The sequence below is a fragment of the Oncorhynchus tshawytscha genome, linkage group LG28 (assembly GCF_018296145.1).
Source record: "Oncorhynchus tshawytscha isolate Ot180627B linkage group LG28, Otsh_v2.0, whole genome shotgun sequence".
In the NCBI taxonomy this organism is placed as follows: Eukaryota; Metazoa; Chordata; class Actinopteri; order Salmoniformes; family Salmonidae; genus Oncorhynchus; species Oncorhynchus tshawytscha.
In genome coordinates, this window is record NC_056456.1 from 7,578,457 (window position 1) to 7,604,674 (window position 26,218).

The 26,218-nt window shown below is 41.7% G+C and overlaps 1 protein-coding gene across 1 annotated transcript; it reads left to right on the forward strand.

Moving 5' to 3' along the window:
• Positions 1-201: 201 nt before the first annotated feature.
• Positions 202-21,822, forward strand: LOC112226588. Its single transcript, XM_024391016.2, has 3 exons — positions 202-2,810; positions 6,844-7,675; positions 21,316-21,822. The coding sequence occupies exons 1-2, from the start codon at positions 1,137-1,139 to the stop codon at positions 7,579-7,581; spliced, it is 2,412 nt and encodes an 803-aa protein (XP_024246784.1). The 5' UTR covers positions 202-1,136; the 3' UTR covers positions 7,582-7,675; positions 21,316-21,822.
• Positions 21,823-26,218: the final 4,396 nt, after the last annotated feature.

Genomic DNA, 26,218 nt, shown 5'->3' on the forward strand with positions numbered 1-26,218 from the left:
ATGTTTCGAAAAGAGTTTCATTTAGTTTAACTGTGAAGATGTACAACCTTATTGCTTTATTGTAAACTCAGACCAGAGAGAGAAAGAGAGAAAGAGAGAGAAAGAAATAAAGAGAGAGAGAGAGAAGAAGAAAAAGGAGCGAGGGGTAGAGTCTGAGAGTTTAAACCCTCCCTCTACAGGGCAGTGCTTCAGTCTCTCTAGTCAGAGGCGTCCGTCGGGTCTGTTCAGCCATGCAGTCTGTGGCTGCTGAAACCCCTCTTCTCTCATCAGTGTCCTACTCCTTTCTCACTGGCTGAGGATTCCCTGACTGGCTCTATCCAAGCTGCATTTAATTGAAGGGTGCCAGGTTGTAACCATCTAGCAAGCAGGGCTGATTAGCTCAGAAAGCTGTACTGGAGCAGGAGACTCACACAGCTACACCGCTGTCTAACGGACTGACTGGACGATAGAAACACACAGAACTAGATCTCCGGTGGAGGAAAGAGAGAGGGTGAGAGAGGGAGAGGAGACATTTACAGGCGACTGTGTGAGAGAATGAGAGAGAAGAGAGAGAGTTAGAAATAGCAGCAAGACTCAGAGTGTGAGAGGTGGAGAAATAGGAGGAGGGGAGGGGAAGGGAAGGGAGGAAACGGGAAATGCAAAGCCAAGTGAGGGAGAGCGACGGGAAGCCTGCAGCAACAAATAAGACTGAAGACTGAGGAACGAAACAGGAGAGGTAAAGAGAGAGAAGGAGAGAGAGAAGGGATAGGGGGAGGGAGGGAGGTGGAAAAGAGGGGCCACGAGAAGGAGAGAGGGCTGCAGGGTGAAGGAGTGAGAGAAAAGTTAGAAAAGTGAGAGAGGGGGTCAGGGGAAAGAAAGAAAAGAGCATAGAGAAAAACAAGTATAGAAGAGAAGGGGAAACAAGAGGCAGGAAGAAAGGGGGGAGGGAAGTCTTAGGTAAGAAAAAAAGAGCATAGCTGAAAAAAAGTTTTGTTTTGCGGTGCAGTCAGTCATAGATGAGGAAAACAGCTTGAGTGAATGGCTAGTTTGGAGTTGGAGAGCAGCGTGGAGGAGGAGGGGAGGAGAAGGAAACCAGTTGTTGTTTAAGGCGTTTTCCACAGCAGCCTCTACTCTAGACGGACTGTTTTCATTCTGACATGTACTCAGACAGCACACGGATGGGACACTATAGATTCATTCATCAAAACACAGACGACTACTGCTACTGCCTTCACTGTGTCCAATACGGACCCACGCTGTACCAGGGAGGACCAGGGGGGTACAGACCACCACCCACACACCCAGACCACCCAGAGTTGGACCTCAGAGGAGACATCAGCCTTCCTCCTTTCCCTGTGGAGCCAGAGGATATAGAACCTGGACTAGAGAAGTGTGAGAGAGGAGGTGAAGGAAGAGGAGATGGTGGAGGGGGAGAAATTGGAGAAGGAGAAGGTGAAGGAAGTGGTGCTGAAGCTGGAGCTGGATGGGGTGTAAGTGGTCACAGTGCCCCACAGAGGAGGCCAGTGTTCACCGGGCCGGGTCAGCATGGTCAACCTCAGCCAGGCCAGTTTAGCCCCAGCCACCCCTGGAACTACAACCCTGCCCAGTGGACCTGCCCAGTGGAGCCTGGCCTGGGTCTGATATTCTACTCCCCTGTGAAAGAACAGTGTGGCTATGTGGGACAGGGTGGAGGTGGCACTGCTGGGATAGGGATCGGGACACACCCATTCAACAGCAATAGAAACGCGTCAGCCTCATCACTCCCCCTGGACCCGGCAAACACACAGTTCAGGGGTCAGCGGACCAAACACAGACAGGCTAGCTACAGCTACGGTCCTGAGAAACCGATCTGGGATCAGTCAAAATACAGACTAGAAAGACAGGCTAGCTATAGTCCACAAGAGCAACACAGACAGGCTAGTCTCGGTTTAGAAAAGCAGGTCTGGGGTCAGTCGAACCACAGGCTAGAAAGACAGAATAGCTTCAGTCCACAAGAAATACACAGCCAGGTTAGCTACATTTACAGTCCTGAAGACAAGCTGACACAACGACAGCTAGTCAGCTACGGTCCAGAACAAAAGGTCTGGGGTCAGTTGAAACACAGACAGACTAGCTACAGCTACAGTCCAGAGGAACAGGTCTGGGGATATGCTGGAGATGAACACGATCATTTGGACAGGTGTGTACCGCTTGAACAAAGAGAATTACACCCTCACATGCCAAATGGACATAGTGGTGGTGGTGGTCCCAGCCCCAGGCATGTGTACTCTAAGGGCGTGGGAGATAGAACTAACTACCAGGAGAGGACTACTAGATTAAAGGTTGGGGGCGCTGTAGGTGGGGCAGGAGTGGACAGCTGTAATGGACGACATGTCCCTGCTGGCTCTGACTCTGTTCAGAAGACTTTCTTTTCCACTGAAGTCCCCCAGAAACAGTTGGTCAGCCAGCCCAGGCAGAGGAGTCACTGTGGGCCTGGCCTTGGCCATAGAACCCCAAGACATGGAGCTACTGGACCAGTGCATGGAGCCACTATAGGCAGGGAAGAGAGATTCAACCAAAGGGCCAAACAGCCAGCGAGCCAGGGAGTCAACCAGAACCAGGGAGGAGACCCAGACTTAGACCCCCAGAGACAGAGGGTGAAGCAGAAGGATGGTCAGGGTTCAGTCCGGAAAAGCCAGTGTTTGGTCTGGGAGAACCAGTGTCATGTCCGGGAAAACAAGGGTTCTGTCCGGCAGAAGGAGGGCTTGGTTCGGGAGCAGATCAGACAGGTGGTGTCAGACCTGGAAGGGGTCCTGGGAGGTCTCAAACAGGTCCACGTGGAGATGAAGGAGGTAAGAACCCTTTGCTGTAGATAGCCTGGTTAATCCAGAAAAAATGAAATTGAAAGCATCCCAGTGTTGTCTAATTTTTCATACCTTAGCTTGTCCATTGAGCTTTTATCAATACTGTATGTTTAACCTAGCAGTTAGTCTGGTCCCAGATCTGTGTGGGGCCAAACACAGGAACTTTTGCTTAGACCATGGTTTAAACCATTGGTATCAAATGGCTTGCTGCTAGCTTTTCTCATCCAATGCTAAGGGCGGCCAGCTGATTAGATAATTATATCCGTTAACAAATTCCATCTCAGCCAATTAAAACGACTCCAGGAATCCACTAGGTGAAGCCTAGCATCCTCCTGGCTTCACTACTTATGAAACTGATGCAGTAAAAGACACAAAATCTTATTGTGCTTTCCTGTCAATTCTGTTACCCATGCTATTGATTGACTGGCCTAGCCTTTATAGACATTCAGATCAACAATAGAGCTATCATCATTGACATGGATGTGTTATTAGCTGGGTTAGCATATATCAGCACCATTTTTCTTCAATGTTGATATAGGCAAGCCTAGCCCACTATAGGCAAACATGTAGTAAATTAATAATATGAATTGAGCTTCTTGGAGTCACTCAGACCAAAATACAGGCTATAGTATAGGCCTAATATAGAAATATGAATCACTACAATGAATATAGGTGAAGATACATAAACGTATACACTTAATTGTACAAGGATTTATATGCATTTTGATAATCGGTTACTTCGTCACATTTGCACTATTTTTACTTGAGTACACATGGTAAATTACTATTGGGTAAATGACTGCTATTTGACCACAACACAAGAGTCATTGCCTTTGACTTTTACAATGTCTGAATATAAACTTACATGTTATATAATCCTCCTACTTTTTTCAGTCAAAGTACATGGATGTTTGTTAAATGGATGAGCAAAAACTTTGGTCATATACCGTATCAGTCAAAAGTTTGGAGGGGTTTTCTTTATTTTGACTATTTTCCACATTGTAGAATAATAGTGAAGATATCACAACTATGAAATAACACATATGGAATCACGTAATAGACACTAAAGTGTTAAGAAAATCTAAATGTATTTTACATGTTAGATTCTTCAAAGTACCCACCCTTTGGCTAGATGACAGCTTTGCACACTCTTGGCATTCTCCTAACCAGCTTCATGAGGTACTCACCTGGAATGCATTTCAATTCACAGGTGTGCCTTGTTAAAAGTTCATTTGTGTAATTTCTTTCCTTGTTAATGCATTTGAGCATATCAGTTGTATTGTGACAATGTAGGGTTGGTATACAGAAAATAGCCCTATTTGGGGAAAGATCAAGTCCATATTATGGCAAGAACAGCTCAAATAAGCAAAGAGAAACAACAGTCCGTCATTACTTTAAGACATGAAGGTCAGTCAATATGGAAAATGTCAAGAACTTTTAACTTTTCTTCAAGTGCAGTCGCAAAAACCATCAAGTGCTATGACTAAACTGGCTCTCAAGAGGACCGCCACAGGAAAGGAAGACCCAGAGTTACCTCTGCTGCAGAGGAAAAGTTCATTAGTGTTACCAGCCTCAGAAATTGCAGCCCAAATAAATGCTTCACAGACTTCAAGTAACAGACACATCTCAACAGCAACTCTTCAGAGGAGACTTAGTGAATCATGCCATCAAATTGCTGCAAAGAAACCACTACTAAAGGACACCAATCAGAAGAAGAGACTTTCTTGGGCCAAGAAACTTGAGCAATGGACATTAGACCGGTGGAAATCTGCACTTTGGTATGATGAGTTAAAATTTGAGATTTTTGGTTCCAAATACTGTCTTTGTGAGAAGCAGAGTAGGTGAACAGATGATCTCCGCACGTGTGGTTCCCACCGTGAAGCATGGAGGAGGAGGGATGTTTGTGTGGGGGTGTTTTGCTGGTGAAGCTGTCTGTGAATTATTTAGAATTGAAGGCCACTTAACTGCCATGGCTACCACAGCATTCTGCAGTGATACGCCATCCAATCTGGTTTGCACTTAGTGGGACTATCATTTGTTTTTCAACAGGACAATGACCCAACACACCTCCAGGCTGTGTAAGGGCTATTTAACCAAGAAGGAGAGTGATGGAGTGCTGCATCAGATAACCTTGCCTCCACAATCACCCAACCTCAACCCAATTGAGATGATTTGGGATGAGTTGGACCGCAGAGTGAAGGAAAAGCAGCCAACAAGTGCTCAGCATATGTGGGAACTCCTTCAAGACTGTTGGAAAAGCATTCCTCATGAAGCTGGTTGAGAGAATGCCAAAATTGTGCAAAGTGGTCATCAATGCAAAGGGTTTCTACTTTGATGAATCTAAAATATATTTTGATTTGTTAACACATTTTTGGTTACAACATGATTCCATATGTGTTATTTCATAGTGTTGATGTCTTCACTATTATTCTACAATGTAGAAAATAGTAAAAATAAAAACCCTTGGATGTGTAGGTGTGTCCAAACGTTTGACTAGTACTGTATTCAAAAGCCGTTTTGAATCTTGTATGATGTCAGGAGCCTAGTCAAAGAAGTATATTGTCACACTCCACTTAGACCATGGGTAACAAATTAAACCAAGCAGTTAGTGTTAAATCAACAATCTGCCTCTGGTGGCTAAATTGGATGGTTGCTCTACCATTTAAGGTCTCTGATATGTTGTTTCGTTATTTTGTTACAATATATAATTATCTGATCAGCTGGCCATCCTCCGCATCGTGTTGAAATTATTAAGGCTTATCATTTTGAGTTCCGTCCATCTCATTTTCCATTGACTGTACTTACCAAGCCCTTGAAGTGTTCCAAAAACACATGTGATCTCACACTGAGTATACATTAAGAACAACTGCTCTTTCCATGACATAAACTGACCAGGTGAATCCATGTGAAAGCTATGATCCCTTATTGATGTTACTTGTTAAATCCACTTAAATGAGTGTAAATGAATGGGATGAGACAGCTTAAAGAAGGATTTTTAAGCCTTGTGACAATTGAGACATGAATTGTGTGTGTCTGCCATTCAGAGGGCGATTGGGCAAGACAAAAGATTTAAGTACCTTTGGAATTGTAGTAGGTGTCAGGCGCACCGGTTTGTGTCAGGAACTGTAACGCTGCTGGGTTTTTCATGCTCAATAGTTTCCAATGTGTATCAAGAATGGTCCACCACCCAAAGGATATCAACTCATTATTAGGAAGGTGTTACTAATGTTTGGTATATTCAGTGTATGTGAAATGAATGTGATCACTTGTGAAGTGTTCCAAAAACACGTTATTTTCACATGATTCCACATGTGAAATCATGTGATTCATCTGTAAGTGAGGACCCAGCAATCATTTTGATGGATATGTTTTTATTAATGTGTTCATTATGAATTGTAATGAATTCATGTTATGAGTAAAATAGACATAGGGAGAGGAGTTGACTGAAATGTACTCAGAGATCAGAGGACGAGGCTATGTAAACCTCAAGTCTATGTATACATTTCAGCAGGGTCTATGCTTACATTGACATCTGAGACAAAGCAGACACAGATCAATGGATATCCTCTCTTTCTGTTTATGTAATGGTACATGACATTTAAATTACATTTGCATTCAGCTTTGCAGAAAAAAATACATTGCAGGCAAGTATGGAACAAGATAGCATTGCTTGTGTTTCACATCATTTCTTGTAGTTGCATTGATTTAAAGCTATTCACATGAACCTTTTGGCTAAAACCTGCTGCTGAAATTGGCAGAGACACTAGCAACACTTTAAAGAGCCTGTCTTGAGACAGGTTCTGAATTATGGTTTGCTTTATGGTGTCCATATGCAATAGGGCTGTAATATACTGTACGCTGTAAAACAAAATCTACATCTCATAACTCTTAGCTCTTAAGCGGCAATCAACTGACATGTCATATCATAATGTAGTATAATGTAGTGTTAATTAATGTAGTATAATGTATTAATATACAGTATTTTAGTAATGTAGTATATTGACTATGTATTGTCATTTAGGTGGTTGAACAGATTGATCTGCTGACAGCTAACATTGACCTGGAAGAGGGATCATGTAACAGTTCCCCTCATGGTGGTGACGCCATCCCCAACCCCAGAGACTGCAGAGTCCTGATGTATAATCAGAAGACTAGTACTGGAGAGCAGATGTATACCCACAAGATTAGGACTGTTGACCTGAAGACTAATGGAGACCAGGGATTACTGTACAGAGACCCTGACCATACTGTCACCATACAAACTACCTCTCCGTCCTATGTCCTCACCGCATCAGTCATCAAAACCAACCGGGTTGGGGTCACAGCCCTGAGCCCCCTGAGCCCGAGCCCTTCCAAAGACTCCAAACAGGAAAGACGGGGGCTCAACAAAGACCCTCCTATACCTGGCCCTTCCAGAGACATAAACCATGTGACCCAGACCCCTGGGCTAGAACAGATTCCCTCCCTATCCCTACTATTACGGACCCACACCCCTATCCCCACAGCCATGGTTGGATACAGTGTCCCGTCTCGTAGGAGCCAGAAACCACCACTGTACCCCCACCCCAATGGACGGGTGGAGAGGCTTAATAAGGGTCTGGCTCCACCACCCTACCCGGCCCAGTCAGCCCTGCCGGTCCTGCCCCACCTGGCCCAGCCACCCTACCCTACCCACCCTAACCACCCTGCCCTGCCTCCCAGTGCCCTGAAGACACCCCCATACCTGGAGAAAAGCAGACCGAGCTCCAGCATGGTGTGAGGGGACAGCCTCACTTCCGTGGGGGCCGGGAACATATATGACAAGGACAGACCTACACTGAGAGGTAGTCTGAGAGGGACTGACCAGGGACATGGTAAGTGTGTTTGTGTGTGTGTCTGCTTATGTTGTCACTTGGGTGCTGGTGATGGGGGAAAAACTCTATAAAGTTATATATTGGGATATTATTTTTTATTTCTTAGTCTTTTTTTTACCCCTTTTTCTCCCCAATTTCATGGTATCCAATTGATAGTTACAGTCTTGTCCCATCGCTGCAACTCCTGTACGGACTCGGGAGACTCCTGTATGGACTCGGTCGAGAGTCGCGCGTCCTCCGAAACACAATCCAGCGAAGCCACACTGCTTCTTGACACTGTGCTAGCGGCACAGCTAGCACTGCGGTGCAGTGCCTTAAACCTCTGCGCCATTTGGGAGGCCTCTGGGATATTATTTTTGATTATTGATCATATTGTTTTGACTATATCGCAATATAATTTTAGATTGCTGTACCTGCACTAAAACTCCAGGATTTTTTCTTCATAGCTTGTTCTCCATCTTCTTTTTAATAAAGTAGCCAATTAGTTTTCAGCACTTTTATTTCCATGAATGATCAAAACTCGTTTTATCATGGCTCTCTCTTCTCCCTCTGCAGAAGACATAGGCGAGCAATACAATCACAGTATTGAATTGAAATGCATATAGAATCGTGAGAATTGCAATAGATATCATATCGGCACCTAAGTATTGTGAGAATATCATATCATGAGATCCCTAGCAATTCCAGCCCTAATGGGTTTCTTTGTGAGATCCCTGGCAATTCCCAGCCTTAATGGGTTCCTTCCTAATGGTTCTGACTCATGACTTCAAAGAAATAGAGAGCAGGCAGCTTGTGGTTTACACAACCTGGCTGCTGATGTACAGATGTAGGATCTTAATTTGATCACTTACCTGCAATGCAGGAAATGTAAAACTAGTAGTTTTGTTGAGATCTAAAAAGGCTTCTGTAGTTTGTAATTCCCACTTGGAAATTTCCAACTTAATTTTCCCTTACCAAAAATGTATCAACCCCTACAAAAATGTAAATGTATTATAATCCACATAACACATAACTGGCTCAAATTAAGATCCTTCATCGATCTGATATATGTACGTGATGCATGTACTTCATGATGGTAGTATAACAATTTGATTATACAAAATAATATTTGAGCAGCTATATTTGTGAAAATGCAAGATGATTGCTTGTATGTGTGTGTGTGTATGTGTATCTGTGTGTCTGCTAATGTTGATGTCACATGAGTTCCCACTTCTCATTATATCTTAGTCATCATGACTTCAGAGAAGTGGAGAGTAGGCTGGAGTTGAATCATTTCTTGTAACGAGACACTGACATCTGAGATTGATAGTGGAAACAAATGTCACTAAGTATTTATAGGATAACAGTCATGAGTCAATATATATCTGAGCATTACGGGACTACAAAATAACTCCCTGACACATTTATCTTACTATCATTAACAGATATAATATTTATAAAGATTGTGTTACACATGAAAGATCTAATTGACCACCATTAAACATCACAAATCAAGAATTCCAGAACACATGTCTAAATGGCTGCAGAGATGCACCATGTATAAATATTTGAGTAGATAAGGTCCCAAAAAATACAATATTGTTCGATTTGGTAAAGAAGCGTGAAAATTGGCACACTTTAATAATTTTTAACACTTAACAACACCTGATATAATGCCATTCATCAAAGCCCTGGGTCGGTATATAACGCCCCCTGTAGGCCAATTGTGAAAATGCATGTAGGGTACTAGGGGGTAACTAGCCCCCCTCTAAGAACAATGTCTAATTGCTGACACAAAAAAGCAACGTTTGGAGAAAAAAAAATGGTATATGGATGAAAGTCATGCTTAGTCAAATAAACTATAAAGGGAAATAAATGGCTACAGTTTACACTTTTTTTTTATTATTTCATGAAAAGTAGATTTTTTTTGAAGTACCGGGGTAACTGCCCCCCTCCCCCCGAGGGTGCCAGTTACCCTGGTAGAAGATTATGGCATAGGATTTCACACAAGTGTGTTAAAATCCATTTCATTCTTTAGTAAGTAATACTTAAAAGCTAAGTACAGTTGTCTCATTTTAATTATTTAAATAAAATATGGGGTGGAAGTGGTGTTGCACATGTCACCATTAATATCCGCACTATGAGGAGATTTGATGTAAAGTCCCTCTTTTTAACTCACCTTTTTAACTCACATGAATTTTCTTTGTTCTTTCTTTGTTGTTAATTTTCGATACAATCCATTATGTACAAATGCACCTAATATTATTTGAATAATGCAAGATTTAAAACCCAGCAGTCTTTAAAATGATATTCAGGATCAAAAGATTTTCAATAGTTGGAATATAATATTGGAATGGAATATAACCAAAACTATTAAATGACATTGGAATATAACATTTCATACAATAACTTAACTAATTAACTCAGTGTAACATTGATGTGGCAACTTTCTTATGCTCTGCTATTGCACAATTCTAAATTGTACATAGGTCCCAAATAAAGCTATCCCCAGTAAAATTGGAGCACCCCTCATGAGCCCACCAATCCAGTCCCCACCTGTGACTGAAAACAGGGGGAGAGATGCCAATTGAAAAGCTCTCTTAAAAACAAAGCTAGCTATCTACCTACATAACATAAAATGCTGTGTAAAATAGCTAAAAGGTTATAAAGTAACATCAACTGTGAAGCTATCAGTCACTAGTGGAAACATTTAAAACTGCAATTAAGTTATGTTATCTTTTGAATGTATTTTACCTCAGACAATCTGATAGTAAGGTTGCTAGCTAGCACTCCTAGCAGCTTATGCTAACTAGCTAGATGGCTAGCATTTTCTGCTAGTGAAGTTGCTAGCTAGCAAGTTAGCATAAACTAGCAATAACTGGGCCAGTCATTTTCTAAAAGACAGGTAGAAACACATTCGTAACACACTGGTCACAATGTGGCCCTTTGGGGGTGTATATCATGGCTCCCCCCTCTCTCGCTCTCCCCACCACAAATGTTATGACTTTACGACAGGTCATAAATACCTGGTAGAAACTGCCATGCAGTATTGAGGGAGAGAGTGTACCACAGGGCTGCCCAACCCTCTTCCTGGATATCTACCGTCCTGTGGGTTATCAGTTAAACATAGTGGCAGGTCATTTTTTACCCTTTCGACAACACAGGGGTTAAATGTGAAGACTTATTTGATCAAATCAATCCTCTATGTGTAATTGTTATTACGTGATTAAACTAATCATGTAAACTTTAATTAACTAGGAAGTATTTCCCAAATTGACTCTTCAGATATTTTCATATTTTATCAAAACAGTCACTTATTAATGAATTATTATTATTACCTCATCAGTTCTTATTAGTGAAAGTTGCAAACCTTTGGATATCTGCACAAACCCTAGTTTCCATAATGAATCAGCAATATACATATTGACCTAATGATTTATTTACTAGCTAACTAAATAATCACACAGTATTACATAACAAACAAACAGTAGATATTTGGGTTCTACATGATACAAAGAAAAAGTCCCCGCGGACGAAGCCGATATGGCAGCTTGGTAGACGAAGGAAACGGGTGGGGACTGAGAGAGCGAGACAGAGAAAACGGATTCACTACACCAAGTGGATAATTATAATCATTGAAATGCTAATCCTTTGCACATGAACGGCCGCTTATTCGAGAATAATTCAAATGTATATATTTACGCCCGTATGTTGTTGTTGCCTCTCCGTAGAAAACAGTCGCTTGTCCTGTAGAGTTCATCAGAGTCTCTGGTAAACTTTCCCAGAAGACACAATGTCTTTCTTAGTTGTAGGTGGTTAGAATGGGTACTTCAGAGTACATTTCGGTAATGTTCTTATAGAATCGATGCTTCGGCGGTTGTCGGTATTCTCGTTCTAGACTTACGTAATTTCTAGCTGCAGACCAGTAATTGTATGTCTAAGATTTGCTCTTATTCTGTAGTGATCGATAGTCTCAGAGTTGAACCATTTCCAGACGTGTAGCCAAAACTACAGCTGTATGGTCTCCGATGGCCTATAAAATTGTAGCCGTTCCAACGTGGGGACTCTGTCCTGGCGTTCTCTGACTTAAAACCTCTTAGAGGTTTACCCCCCTACTTTTTTCAATTTCCGCCTGAAAACATACCCAAACCTAACTGCCTGTAGCTCAGGCACAGAACCAAGGATATGCATATTCTTGGTACCATTTGAAAGAAAACACTCTGAAGTTTGTGTAAATGTGAATTGAATGTAGGAGAATATAACACAATAGATCTGGTTTAGATAATACAATGAAAAAAACATACGTTTTTTATTTTTATTGTTGTATCATCATCTTTAAAATGAACAAGATAAAACAAACATTCAGATAGGATGATGGGAACAATTTCAGTGAAAAACATGAGGGCAACAGTTCTTGTGCAAAGTTTCAGAATGATATAACTTCCAAAATGAGTGTGCTACATGACATTTATCATGAAGTCACCCCGGTGTCCCACACAAGTAGCCCAAATGTACCCAAGTGGCCAAATTGGTGTAGTTATACATTTTGAATGGAATAACTATATACAAAATACCAAAATGGTATTCTAACACCCCCCCCAAAAAAAAACATTGAGAAAAAAACATGAAAAAAATAGATACATTTACAAAATAACAATTTCAATATTTGGAAGACCCTCAGTCCTCTACACAACATTGTGCTGCTGATGCCAGGTGCCATAGCAGTCTCTTTCTGCTGTAAAGCAGAGGGTCACCAAGCATGTGGTGCAGGTGATGGGGGACCTCATTCTGCAAAGAACACAGCGATGCTTCCATGCTGTGCCCTTTTGGCCCTGAGGCACATCCATGCCTGCAGAAATAAATTTGGGCAGATGAACACCACTTGTGGCTGGAGCTGGATGAACCAGCTTCAGTGGGGGATGGACACCTTGGCACTGGGGGCTCCCATTCGGAGTCAGTGTCACTGTGAAAGAAAATGTTCAGTAAGAATAGTTTCACATATGAGCCCTGTATCAACAGGAATAATAAACAGATAGATATATAGAGTACAGGGAACATAAGGTTGAATATATTATTATAGACCTGCTAGATCTACTGTCTCATTTATATTACAACAGACCAGCTGTATCTAATGTCTCCATTTCACTTTGGCCATTGTTGTGGGCCTGCCCTCCCCTCAACAGCCTCAAATAGGCTATTTCCTTTAACAAATAATATTAAATATCATTAATTTCAAATAATGGCATTAGCATGAGAAGAACTTACCAGTCCAAAACGATGTTCTCTCCATTCAAAAAATATTCCTCCATTTGGGAATCGCTAAATGAATCATCCTCGATCAATTTCTTCTAAAATTGTGTGTACATCTGTATATCTAGACTTAGATTTAGCTTTCCCTGACTTCGTCGCCATACTGATTGATATATAAACAGCTGAATATGCGCTTTACCAAAACAATGTTGTGCGCAACATGCGTGGCTCCTTCCGGTATGAATCGGCAATGGTGAATGAACCTCTTTACGCCGGAGTTTACTACATGGGTTGGTCTTCCAAAACATAAACATTACATATTGCTGTTTACCTCAGCTCATTGGCTATCTACCCAGCTAGATTTCAAGACGATCAGTGGTCATTGGGTTAAAATACAGTCAATCAATGAAACAGCGGTCATATCATTGGTGCACAATGATGTCATTACTTGTTGTCTTTGCAGAGAGGTAACAGCAGAGAAAACCACCTAAATGATATTTGTCCTAGAGTGACCCCAACTTTAGAAAAAGTGAAACATCGCCTTTGTTCATATTTCCATGAAAGCTGTACACGACCAGGGTACAAAGATTGTCTTAGGGTCATTTTTGATCATCATTTGAGGCACACACACACACACACACACACACACACACACACACACACACACACACACACACACTGAGAAATTTAGATTGTGTGCTACTGATTGAACAAAACTAAAACTTTCTTGTGCATGTGCAGCATCTCCCCTCCACGACCCCACACATAACTTAAGTTCACAGACAAAATAAAAACAATTTCAGACTAAGTAAAAATTTCTTGAAAGCATTGTTTACCAATGGGGAATGCAGTCAGAGGCTATAAAGGTGCTGCAGATGACAGTCCCCCCAGTTCTCTCTTTGCTGAAGCCATGAGTGCACGTTTCAGTGCCCAACAGGTAGTAGAACTCATTTTTTCAGATGTCCAGGAGGAACAAGAGAACAATGATTTGGAAGAGGAGGAGGTATCTGAAGATGAAGATATGGAAGAATACAACCCAGAGCACGATGCATCCTCTTCAAATGAAGAAGAAATCCTCCAAGCTGAAAGAGAAACATTTTTGTCAAAGAACAGCAAAATAACATGGTCCTTGTCACCATATGACAACCAGGGCAGGATGGCAGCACAAATGTCAAGGATGACCCCAGGGTCCACAAGACATGCAGTTGCCCATGCCCAGGACATTGCCTCAACATTCTACATGTTCATAACACCAGCCATTGAAAAAAATTATCCTGGAGATGACACATTTGGAGGGTTTCCGTAAACATGGAGACTACTGGAAAAGGATGGATGAGATTGACCTGCATGCCTACATAGGGCTGCTAATCTTAGTGAGTGTGTATAGGTCCCGAGGCGAGGCTACATGTAGTCTCTGGGATGCAGAGAGTGGAATGGCAATTTTCCGTGCCACGATGCCACCGAAAGCCTTTCACACTTTCTCAAGAATGCAACAATTTGATAACCGTGAGTCAAGACCTGCAAGACGTGTGAGAGACAAACTGGCAGCCATAAGAGGTCTGGGAGAAGTGGGTGGAGTGTCTGTCATGCCTCTACAACCCTGGGCCTCAAGAAACAGGAGCAGCAACTGGTTCCATTCAGAGGTAAATTTTTATTTTCATATCTGTAATGTAAGTGATTTTCACTGTTCATTTTATTATATATTGCTGTAATATAATTGATTTATGTGATTGTTTTCTGTGACACTGATACTAATTACTGATAGTAATCTCTTTTGTCAAAAGGTCGCTGTCCTTTCCGACAGTATATGCCCAGCAAGCCAGCAAAGTATGGCATCAAGATATGGGTGGCCTGTGATGCACAATCCAGCTACGCTTGGAAGATGCAAGTCTACACAGAGAGGCCGTTCAGAGGAGTCCCAGAGAAGAACCAGGGGATGCGGGTTGTGCTTGATGTGACAGATGGACTGAGGGGGCAAAATGTCACGTGTGACAATTTCTTCACCTCTTATGAACTCCCAGCAGCTCCTGAAGAGGAAGATCACAAGGTTGGCACAGTTAGAAAGAACAAGCCTGAGCTCCCCCCTGCACTCCTCGCAACAAGGGGTAGAGATGCCTTCTCATCAAAGTTTGCCTTCACCTCCACCACCACTCTAGTTTCTTACCTCCCAAAGAGGAACAAGAATGTGGTCCTCCTGAGCAAACTGCACAAAACGGCTGAGATCAATGATCGTGAGGGCAGCCATCATCCTGGACTACAACCACAACAAAGGAGGAGTGGACAACCGGGACAAGGTGATTGGAATTTACAGCTTCAGGAGGATGACTGCCCGCTGGCCCCTGGTTATCTTCCATAACATAATTGATGTGTCCTCATACAATGCCTTCGTGATATGGAACAAGATCAACCCTACCAACCCTGGATGCCTGATAAGCGGAACAAAAGGAGGGTGTTCCTGGAGCAGCTGGGAAAGGCACTTATAACCCCACACATTCAAAGAAGGGAGTGCCACCCCCGCACAGCAGCCTCTGCAGCGCTTGTGAAAGCTGTTCAGGGGAATGAATCCTGTCCTGATCCACCTGAGGCTGCAGCTGGGACAGGCTAGAGGAGGAGTTGCCAATTCTGCCCCCAAAGAATGACTGTAAAACAAATACTATGTGCTGCACATGTGAGAAATACATATGCAAAGTCCATGCACACACACTTGCATACTGTCCTACATGTGCTAATTAGAGTTGACCTATGCAGTACCTTTAGCAATAATAATAATAATTGTAAACCTCTACTTTAGTAAAGAAAACAATTATGACAGGTGTGTTGTAATAAAAACGAGGAGTGTCCACTGACTAAATGCAGTCTTTCTGCATTGTGAAGAGGGAAAACCCAAATATTCACCAAGTTTGTGATGAATGACAGGATATTTCTTCATGCAAAATCGATTTGTGGTTTAAAATTCAATGAAGCGCTTTATTTTAGGGGTTGAGCGAAGGCGGGTCATTTTTTACCCTTCGGACAAGGGGAGTGTACAGAATGTTAAGACTACACTTAATGATAGTCACAGACACGACACACTCATCCAACATTTTACTAATTTACAAGAAAAGTATCTACATTTTTTTTTATCTAAACAAGTGGATTATTTATCTTAAGGCATTCCTACTTGTATATTTAAAAACAAATTATAGATCTTACTTCATTGGAATATATCAATAACTTTTTCAAAGTGTAAAAAAATGTGATAAACTTATCACAAAATTATTTTGTTGAAATATCTCCAAAAGCTATGATGACACAGAGGACATTTTTTGTTGAGCAAAAGCAGTGGCAGCCAGGGAAAGTGATCTTAATATGAATTACAGGGGTGCGAACAGTTACCCCAGGGGGCTAGTTACACCCTAGTACCCTAAAGTACCCTAAATTTATTGATGTTTTGGGTCAACGCTTCCCCTGTGTTGGGTCTACATGGCCCCAAAATAGCTTGAAAGTGTTGTATTGGTTTGGGGAACACATTCCATAAACCAACACCATAAGGCCTTTTTATGTCATTTTTTACTTATGATCGCAACTGATTAAAAAACATAAAGAATTGTAGTAAGATTTTTATATTTTCACTGTCAGGTGTGCTCCCTCTCCGGCCTCTAGGTTACCAGGCTGCTCGTTTTGGCGCACACTTGTCACCATCGTTACGCAAATCAGCGCATAATGACACTCACCTGGACTTCATATACCTGCCCTATATATGTCACTCCCTTTGGTCCCTTCCCAAGGCGTCATTGTTTCAGTTCTTGGGTCATGTCTATGCGTTGTTTGTGTTACGTGTTTGTTTCATTTATTTATTAAAAAAACTCACTCCCTGAATTTGCTTCCTGACTCTCAGCGCACATCATTACATTCACTTTCAAAGATGTGTATTAAATACAAAGTAACCTTACACTTTTACACCCATGGAGCTGGTTGGCCATTTTGTAAAACTGTTATCCTAGAGTGTAATTGGTTAAATATGTACACTGTAGCTGGATATATTTATTTGAATATATCCTGGCTTTTTGTAAAAGTTTTGTGATCTTAACATAAAGGGACATCAGATTTCATGTCACATTTCTTAAAAGTGCCATAGTATATATAATATATAAGCAGTATGAAACTTTGTATTTAATACAGCCATGTAGACTCAAAATGTCAACACAGGTAAATGTATATTCACAAATGGTGCTACAAGCCAACCTGAGGCTCGGCTAAAATGGCACAATATGAGTTTTTTTCAGCATTAAAAGTTATGTGTCAGTTTTCACCCTTCTATACCACATTGAACAATTTTCTAGCTTATCAACTGGACTAAAAAGAAAATAATGAGAGAGAAAGAGAGAGTGAGCATTCCCTTTTGTGAAGATACTGTACTTCCCTCTTGTGCAGAATATGTGTAACTGCAATCTATTTTTTTTCTGGCCTGTGCCTTGTGTTTGTGAGTTGGGCAAGCACAATCTGGTTTTAATCATAAAGCCTTTGGACAGATATCAGAGCAGAATGAGGCAAACCAAACGCTAGCTTGTTATATTTGAGATGGTCACATAAACATGAGCAGTTCTAGACATTGTTCAACATGACGAGAGTCAAAGACGGTGTGGATATAAAGAACAGCTTCCAGGGAGAAAAGGCCTGTGACTTCTTGTTAAAGCTTTGAAAATAGGCTTTGAAATAATGGAGAAGTAGATCGATTTTTTTGTAGAAATGGTTTCTTGTAAATCGCTTGTAAGTACACAACTATGGTTATTTTCTACGCAATACATTTTGCAGTGTTAAACTTACACTTACAGTAAAGAGTGCATTTTAACACCATCTCAGGCTACATATGGTGCTAGTCTACAGTATTCTGATTAGAGTGTTAATATTGAGTGTTAACGTAAAACTCTGCCATGTAAAAAATTAACACTGCAGTACACTTGCCAGTGTTACTGAAATGTAACACTATGGGGTAAGTAACACTCACAATGTTATTTATATTCAACACTAGTGTTGATCTAAAGTTAACTCCTATTAGTGTTAAACAAAACACTGTTGCAGCAAGTCATTTTGGATGTTGTTTTAACACTGTATGGTGTAAATCCTAAATTGCATATTTCATATGGAGCCTTTTCTTTTTGAGTGAATTGTGAAGTTAGCACCCATAACTAAATTTGTTAGTAAGAGAGACATGGTTGTTTAATTCATTATTTTTAAAGGCCTGTGGCTTTCACCAAATAAGTATCTAGGTGAAGGTTATCTTTAAAATGTTACTTTATGACAATTCATTTGTTGTCCTTAATTAAAGCCATTTTTGCCACAACTTTGGAAGTATGTTTGGGGTCATTGTCCATTTGGACAATCTTGAGATGTTGCTTCAATATATCCACATAATTTTACTTCCTCATGACGCCATCTATTTTGTGAAGTGCACCAGTCCCTCCTGCAGCAAAGCACCCCTACAACATGATGCTGCCACCCATGTGCTTCACGGTTGGGATGGTGTTCTTCAGATTGCAAGCCTCCCCCTTTTCCCTCCAAACATAACAATGGTCATTATTGCCAAACAGTTCTATTTTTGTTTCAACAGACCAGAGGACATTTCTCCCAAAAGTACAATCTTTGCCCCCATGTGCAGTTGCCAACCTTAGTCTGGCTTTTTTGTGGCCGGAGCAGTGGCTTCGTCCTTGCTGAGTGGCCTTTCAGGTTATATCGATATAGAACTCGTTTTACTGTAGATATTTTCTTTTTTTAAAATCTATTACCGCTCCTCTTCTCTGCTGTCCTCAAAAGCACATATTGTATTTGTATGATTAGCCTTGGATGAAAGAAATAACAGGCAGAGATTTAATTGGACTCATATTGGACTTATACATTGGAGGCATGACCTTTTATCTTATATTCCTACTCCTCCATCTACATTAGCAAGGCTGAACAACAAGGACACATACTTAACCTATGAGTTCATCCTCCTTGACACTATCTAGGTTTCCATCACTACTTAATTAAAGACTGTACAATACAGAAATGCCTTTATGGAAGGAGAAATACATTCTTAAAAGTCTAAGGCGTTGGGAGGGGAAGTTCCAAGCTGACATATTAGTGTGTAGGCTAAACCTTTTGGGTGCTACAGACGTTTTCATGAGAAGACCGATTTTTGGGATCCCTAGTCTGACAAACAGAGCTGTAAGCTCTGCCACTTTCCACCACAGATGCAGAAGGGCGACATAGGTGGATGCTTTGGATTGAGAAGCAGCCCATGCAAAAACATGACAGCTCTAGCTTAAACTGACGGATTTTGATGTGAATTTTTTTATTATGTTACATAGATTTGTGCACTTGTGTGTCAATAGACTCTAGGGGGTTAAATGTATATCAATTTATTGGCTTCACTGGGGAACAAGGTCAATTCAATTCAGCAGGAGAGCTGAAATTGTAAGAATTTAAATGGAATTGACCCCAACCCTTCTGGGCAGATGCTCTTGATACAGAATGTAAAGCCACAATTGGTCATTTGTTATGTTTTTAACCAAACAGTGCCTTCAGAAAGTATTAACACCCCTTGACTTTTTCCACATTTTATTGTTACAGCCGGAATTTAAAATGGATTAAATGTAGATTTTTTTTGTCACTGGCCTACACACAATACCCCATAATGTCAAAGTGGAATTATGTTTTATAATTTTTACTAATTCATAAATAATGAAAGGCTGAAATGTCTTGAGTCATTAAGTATTCAATCCCTTTCTTATGGCAAGCCTTAGTAAGTTCAGGGAATAAGTCACATAATAAGTTGCATGAACTCTGTGTGCATTAATAGTGTTTAACATGATTTTTTGAAAGACTACCTCATCTCTGTACCCCCACACATACAATTGTCCCTTAGTCGAGCAGTGAATTTCAAACACAGATTCAACCACAAAGACCAGGAAGGTTTTCCAATCCCTCACAATGAAGGGCACCTATTGGTTGATGGGTAAAAAAAGAAGAAGCAGACAATGAATATCCGTTTGAGCATGGTGAAGTGATTAATTACACTTTGAATAGTGTAACAATACACCCATTCACCACAAATATTATTTTTACAGTGTTTAATGGCTGTGATAGGAGAAACCTATTTATTTAGCCCTTCGTACATCAGCTGATATCTCAAAGTACTGTACAGAAACCCAGCCTAAAACCACAAAGAGCAAGCAATACAGGTGTAGAAGCACGGTGGCTAGGAAAAACTCCCTAGAAAGGCCAAAACCTAGGAAGAATAATATAATCTCCGGGTGGAGATTATAACAGAACATGGCCAAGATGTTCAAATGTTCATAAATGACAAGCATGGTCAAATAATAATAATCACAGTAGTTGTCAAGGGTGCAGCAAGTCAGCACCTCAGGAGTAAATGTCAGTTGGCTTTTCATAGCCGATCATTAAGAGTATCTCTACCACTCCTGCGGCCTATAAAGAGTTGAAAACAGCAGGCCTGGAACAGGTAGCACGTACGGTGAACAGGTCAGGATTCCATAGCCGCAGGCAGAACAGTTGAAACTGGAGCAGCAGCACGGCCAGGTGGACTGGGGACAGCAAGGAGTCATCATGCCAGATAGTCCTGAGGCATGGTCCTGGGGCCCAGGTCCTCTGAGAGAGAGAAAGAAAGAGAGAAAGAGAGAATTAGAGAGAGCATACTTAAATTCATTTGGGACACCGGATAAGACAGGAGAAGTACTCCAGATATAACAAACTGACCCTAGCCCCCAGACACATAAACTGCTGCAGCATAAATACCGGAGGCTGAGACAGGAGGGGTCAGGAGACACTGTGGCCCCATCCGATGATACTCCCGGACAGGGCCAAACAGGAAGGATATAACCCCACCCACTTGCCGAAGCACAGCCCCCACACCACTAGAGGGATATCTTCAACAACCAACTTACCATCCTGAGACAAGGCCGAGTATAGCCCACAAAGATCTCCGCCACGGCACAACCCAAGGGGGGGGGGGGGTATACTAACCTAAATGGCAGAGTGAAAAGAAGGAAGCCTGTCCAGAATATTCCAAAACATGCATTCTGTTTGCAATAAGGCACTAAAGTAAAACTGCAAGAATGTGGAACTGAAATTAACTTTATTTACTGAATACAAAGCATTATGTTTTGGGAAAATCCAACACAGCACATCACTGAGTATCATTCTTCATATTTTCAAGCATTGTGGTGGTTGCATCATGTTATGGGTATGCTTGTCATCGGCAAGGACTAGGGGGTTGTCTAGGATAAAAATAAACTTTATAAAGTTAAGCACAGGCAAAATTCTAGAGCAAAACCTGGTTTAGGCACTGTATATCATTCATTTAAATTACCATTGACCATTAGTTGTATTGTAGATTGCAATTTTAAGTGCTGTGTTGTTGTCTTCCTCAGGAGCCCTGACGTGGTGAAGAGATTACTTCAGTCAGTGATGGACACAGAGACAGAGCTTGGCCTGAAGATGGGGGTGTTTCCAAGGGTGAACGCTCTAGACAGATAGGAGGGGAAGGGGATTCCACATTACAGAATGAGATGCACAGACCTGAGACACAGCATGCAGCAAGCACTTCAACCTAACATATATAACTTAAAACAGCAAAAAGACACATTTCTGATACAAGTTGGACAATAAAGTATTATATTCATAACTAAACCCTACTTGAATTATACAACGAAGGTAAACCAAAGAATCTGTAGAAAAATGAGAATCGATGTTGGAAGTTATATGATTATAGTATCTATATTCATGTTTATAAATGTTTATTTTAAAATGTTCTGAGATATTAGAAAATTGTACTGTCTGAAACATCCAAATAGAAATACTTCATATTGACAACTGAATGTCTTTACATTTGTTACATTTGTGTATGGATTAAAAAACAACAATGACCTAATAATGGACATTGATTTTGATTTGAAATTATTTATGTTCTGGTATGGCACCAATGGAAGACAGTAGTCTGTTTCAGTATGTTTCTTCTCCACTTGACTCTCTGTATTTCATGGCACTAGGGTCTAAACTGCCTTTGCCTACATCCCAAATTACACCATATTCCCTATATAGTGCACTACTTTTGATCATAGCCCTATGATGGGAGTCATTTGGAACGCAACCTGTATGTCTCTTGCTGTCTTTATGCCATGGCACAGACTGCTGTGTGTTGGAGCCGTCTGCACGTAGGCCTGCTAACCTCTCTGTCTCTCTGTTTATTTAAGTCTTGTCTGAGAGTTTCACCAATTCTCTCCCAGATACTCTGCCCCTACTTTTAGGTTTCTATAGTACATGTCTCTCTGTGTCTCAATATCAGACCTAGGTTCAAATGCTACTTGCAATCTTTCAAATACTTCTTTAGATATTTGCTCTAGCCTGGCTAAAGTTCCAGATGGTGGGGTTTTACAGTTTTGAAACAATTCTATTGGGCCCAGTAAGCCACGCAAGCTCAATCAAGCACAGATAAAGTGTTTGCAATTATTTCAAATAGTATTTGAATCCAAGTCTGCTCAGTGTCCAGCTCTCTCTGTGGTTTACAAACCCTGTTTCCTCCTGTCACTCCAGTCTCCTCCACCCTCACCACAGAAGAGCTCTCTTTCTCCTCTGTTGACGTCAAGCCCTGTTGACCGATGACGACCGATGTACTGAGTGTGTACCACTACAAACTGTTAGTCACACCTGCAGGAATGCCACACGGCACAGTAGTTACGTGTCTCTGGCCGTGTCTCAGACGTTGTGTCCAAAATGGCACCCTATTTATTCCATATGTAGTGCACTGCTTTTGACCAGGGATGCAGGCTCAGACTGTCCTGGAAAGAGTGATTGTGTGGTGATTGGGCGAGAGGGGTGAGGTTGTGAGTAGATGCTAAGCCACTGAGGATTAGGGAGAGCCACAAGGTCAAAGACCCACACACATCTGTTCTAAGGTACCGTAGCAGAGGTAGCCTACTTTTAGTCACAAGCAGGAAAACCTTTTGGATGTTCAAATTAGTTTGAAACTAATGTGCACTGTTCAACCACATTCTATATGGTTTCCTTATCATTCTAGCACTTATGCAAAAAAATTATTACAATGTAGAAATCTTCCAAATCATGAGAAACCACCTCTCATCCTATTCAATAGCTAAGCATGTTTGGTCATTAAGTTGCTCTCATACTTCAAAATTGTGTGACTTTTCTAGTTCTCCTATTCTTTTGCAATGTTTTACACAAATACATATTTTTATTTGTAAAGACAGGCCATGGAGGCCCAGGTCAGAATAAAACATTTAAATATCCTCTTCAAAGCCAAGTTGACTGACTTCTCTGCAGTGCTGGTACAGGATCTTGATCTAGATCAAGATCTATATAGATCTCTATAGATCTATATATAAAAAAGTATTATTCACCTCAAATCTGAAATCCACAACAGAAGCTAGCCAGAAGCAAGCCAAAAGCTAGCCAGAAGCTAGCCAGTTTACTGGCAAACGTTAGTATTCAGCTAACCACGGTTGGCGGTCATCAGCTATCCTTTAGCTCTTTGGAAGTATGTTTGGGGTCATTGTCCATTTGGAAGACCCATTTGAGACCAAGTTTTAACTTCCTGACTGATGTCTTGAGATGTTGCTTCAATATATCCACATAATTTTACTTCCTCATGATGCTGGAATCTAGAATTGTCTCTCCAGACCTGACTACCCTTAACCAACACAAAAACATCCTATGGCATTCTGCATTAGCATCGAACTGCCCCCGTGATATGCAACTTTTCAGTGAAGTTAGAAACCAATGTACACAGGCAGTTAGAAAAGCCAAGGCTAGCTTTTTCAAGCAGACATTTGCTTCCTGCAACACAAACTCAAACAGGTTTTGGGACACTGTAAAGTCCATGGAGAGTAAGAACACCTCCTCCCAGCTGCCCACTGCACTGAGGATAGAAAACTCTGTCGCCACGGATAAATCCACTATAATTGAGAATTTCAATAAGCATTTTTCTACGCCTGGCCATGCTTTCCACCAGGCTACCCCTACCCCGGTCAACAGCACTGCAACCCCCACAGCAACTCGCCCAGGCCTTCCCCATTTCTTCTTCTCCCAAATCCAGTCAGCTGATGTTCTGAAAGAGCTGCAAAATCTGGACCCATACAAATCAGCCGGGCTAGACAATCTGGACCCTTTCTTTCTAAAACTGTCTGCCGAAATTGTTGCAACCCCTATTACTAGCCTGTTTCACCTCTCTTTCGTGTCATCTGAGATTCTGAAAGATTGGAGAGCTGCCGTGGTCATCCCCCTCTTCAAAGGGGGTGACACTCTAGACCCAAACTGCTACAGACCCATATCTATCCTACCCTGCCTTTCTAAGGTCTTCGAAAACCAAGTTAACAAACAGATTACCGACCAATTTGAATCCCAACGTACCTTCTCCGCTATGCAATCTGGTTTCAGAGCTGGTCATGTGTGCACCTCAGCCACGCTCAATGTCCTAAACGACATCATAACCGCCATTGATAAGAGACATTACTGTGCAGCCATATTCATCAACCTGGCTAAGGCTTTCGACTCTGTCAATCACCACATCCTCTTCGGCTGACTCGATAGCCTTGGTTTCTCAAATGATTGCCTTGCCTGGTACACCAACTACTTCACTGATAGAGTTCAGTTTGTCAAATCGGAGGGCCTATTGTCCAGGCCTCTGGCAGTCTCTATGGGGGTGCCACAGGGTTCAATTCTTGGGCCGACTTTCTTCTCTGTATACATCAATGATGTTGCTCTTGCTGCTGGTGAGTCTCTGATCCACTTCTACGCAGATAACACCATTCTGTATACTTCTGGCCCTTCTTTGGACACTGTATTAACAACCCTCCAGACGAGCTTCAATGGAATACAACTCTCCTTCCGTTGCCTCCAACTGCTCTGAAATACAAGTAAAACTAAATGCATGCTTTTCAACCGATCACTGCCTGCACCTGCCCGCCCTTCCAGCATCCCTACTGGACGGTTCTGAATATGTGGTCAACTACAAAACCTAGGTGTCTGGTTAGACTGTAAACTCTCTTTCCAGACTCACATCAAACATCTCCAATCCAAAGTTAAATCTAGAATTGGCTTCCTATTTGGCAACAAAGCATCCTTCACTCATGCTGCCAGACATACCCTCGTAAAACTGACCATCCTACCAATCCTCGACTTTGGCGATGTCATTTACAAAATAGCCTCCATTATCCTACTCAATAAATTGGATGCAGTCTATCACAGAGCCATCCGTCTTGTCACCAAAGCCCCATATACTACCCACCACTGCGACCTGTACGTTCTCGTTGGCTGGCCCTCGCTTCATACTCATCGCCAAACCCACTGGCTCCAGGTCATCTATAAGACCCTGCTAGGTAAAGTCCCCCCTTATCTCAGCTTGCTGGTCACCATAGCACCACCCACCTGTAGCACGCGCTCCAGCAGGTATATCTCTCTGGTCACCCCCAAAACCAATTCCTCCTTTGGCCGCCTCTCCTTCCAGTTGACTGGAATGAACTACAAAAATTTAGCCCAAACAACTACCCCTTCCCCTACTGTATTTATGTATTTATTTTGCTCCTTTGCACCCCATTATTTCTATTTCTACTTTGCACATTCATCCACTGCAAATCTACCATTCCAGTGTTTAACTTGCTATATTGTATTTAATTCGCCACCTTGGCCTTTTTTTGCCTTTACCTCCCTTATCTCACCTCATTTGCTGACATTGTATATAGACTTATTTTTCTATTGTATTATTGACTGTTTGTTTGTTTTACTCCATGTGTAACTCTGTGTTGTTGTATGTGTCGAACTGCTTTGCTTTATCTTGGCCAGGTCGCAATTGTAAATGAGAACTTGTTCTCAACTTGCCTACCTGGTTAAATAAAGGTGAAATAAAAACAATAAAAAGATAATAACACAGACACATAAAGCCCCCGGAAGCTTTGAACGAATCACTCTACTTTGACCGCTCAGCCAAGGCTGTCTGCATACAGTATCTCTCCTCTATTCATCTCCTCAGACACATGGCACTAGCCGGGACGCTGTTGACTGTTGGCCGTGCCTTCTATGTAAACAGTGAAATTACTCTGGTATGTCTGACAGTGGCTGGAACCAAGAACAACACTACTAGACTGTGTCCTACTCCCAAATGGCGCCCTATTCCCTATAGTGCACTACTTTTGACCAGAGCCCAAAAAGCAGTGCACTACATAGGGAATAGGAATAGGGTGACATTTGGGACACACACCTAGACTCTCTTCTATAACAACTACTGACACCTCCTGTTGGACTGTTGTCTGATTCCACCCA

Bases quoted from the DNA above. Each gene is read 5' to 3' on its own strand.
- LOC112226588 (XM_024391016.2), top strand. From the start codon at position 1,137: ATGTACTCAGACAGCACACGGATGGGACACTATAGATTCATTCATCAA. The intron at 2,811-6,843 runs GTAAGAACCCTT...ATTGTCATTTAG, and splicing joins TCCACGTGGAGATGAAGGAG to GTGGTTGAACAGATTGATCT.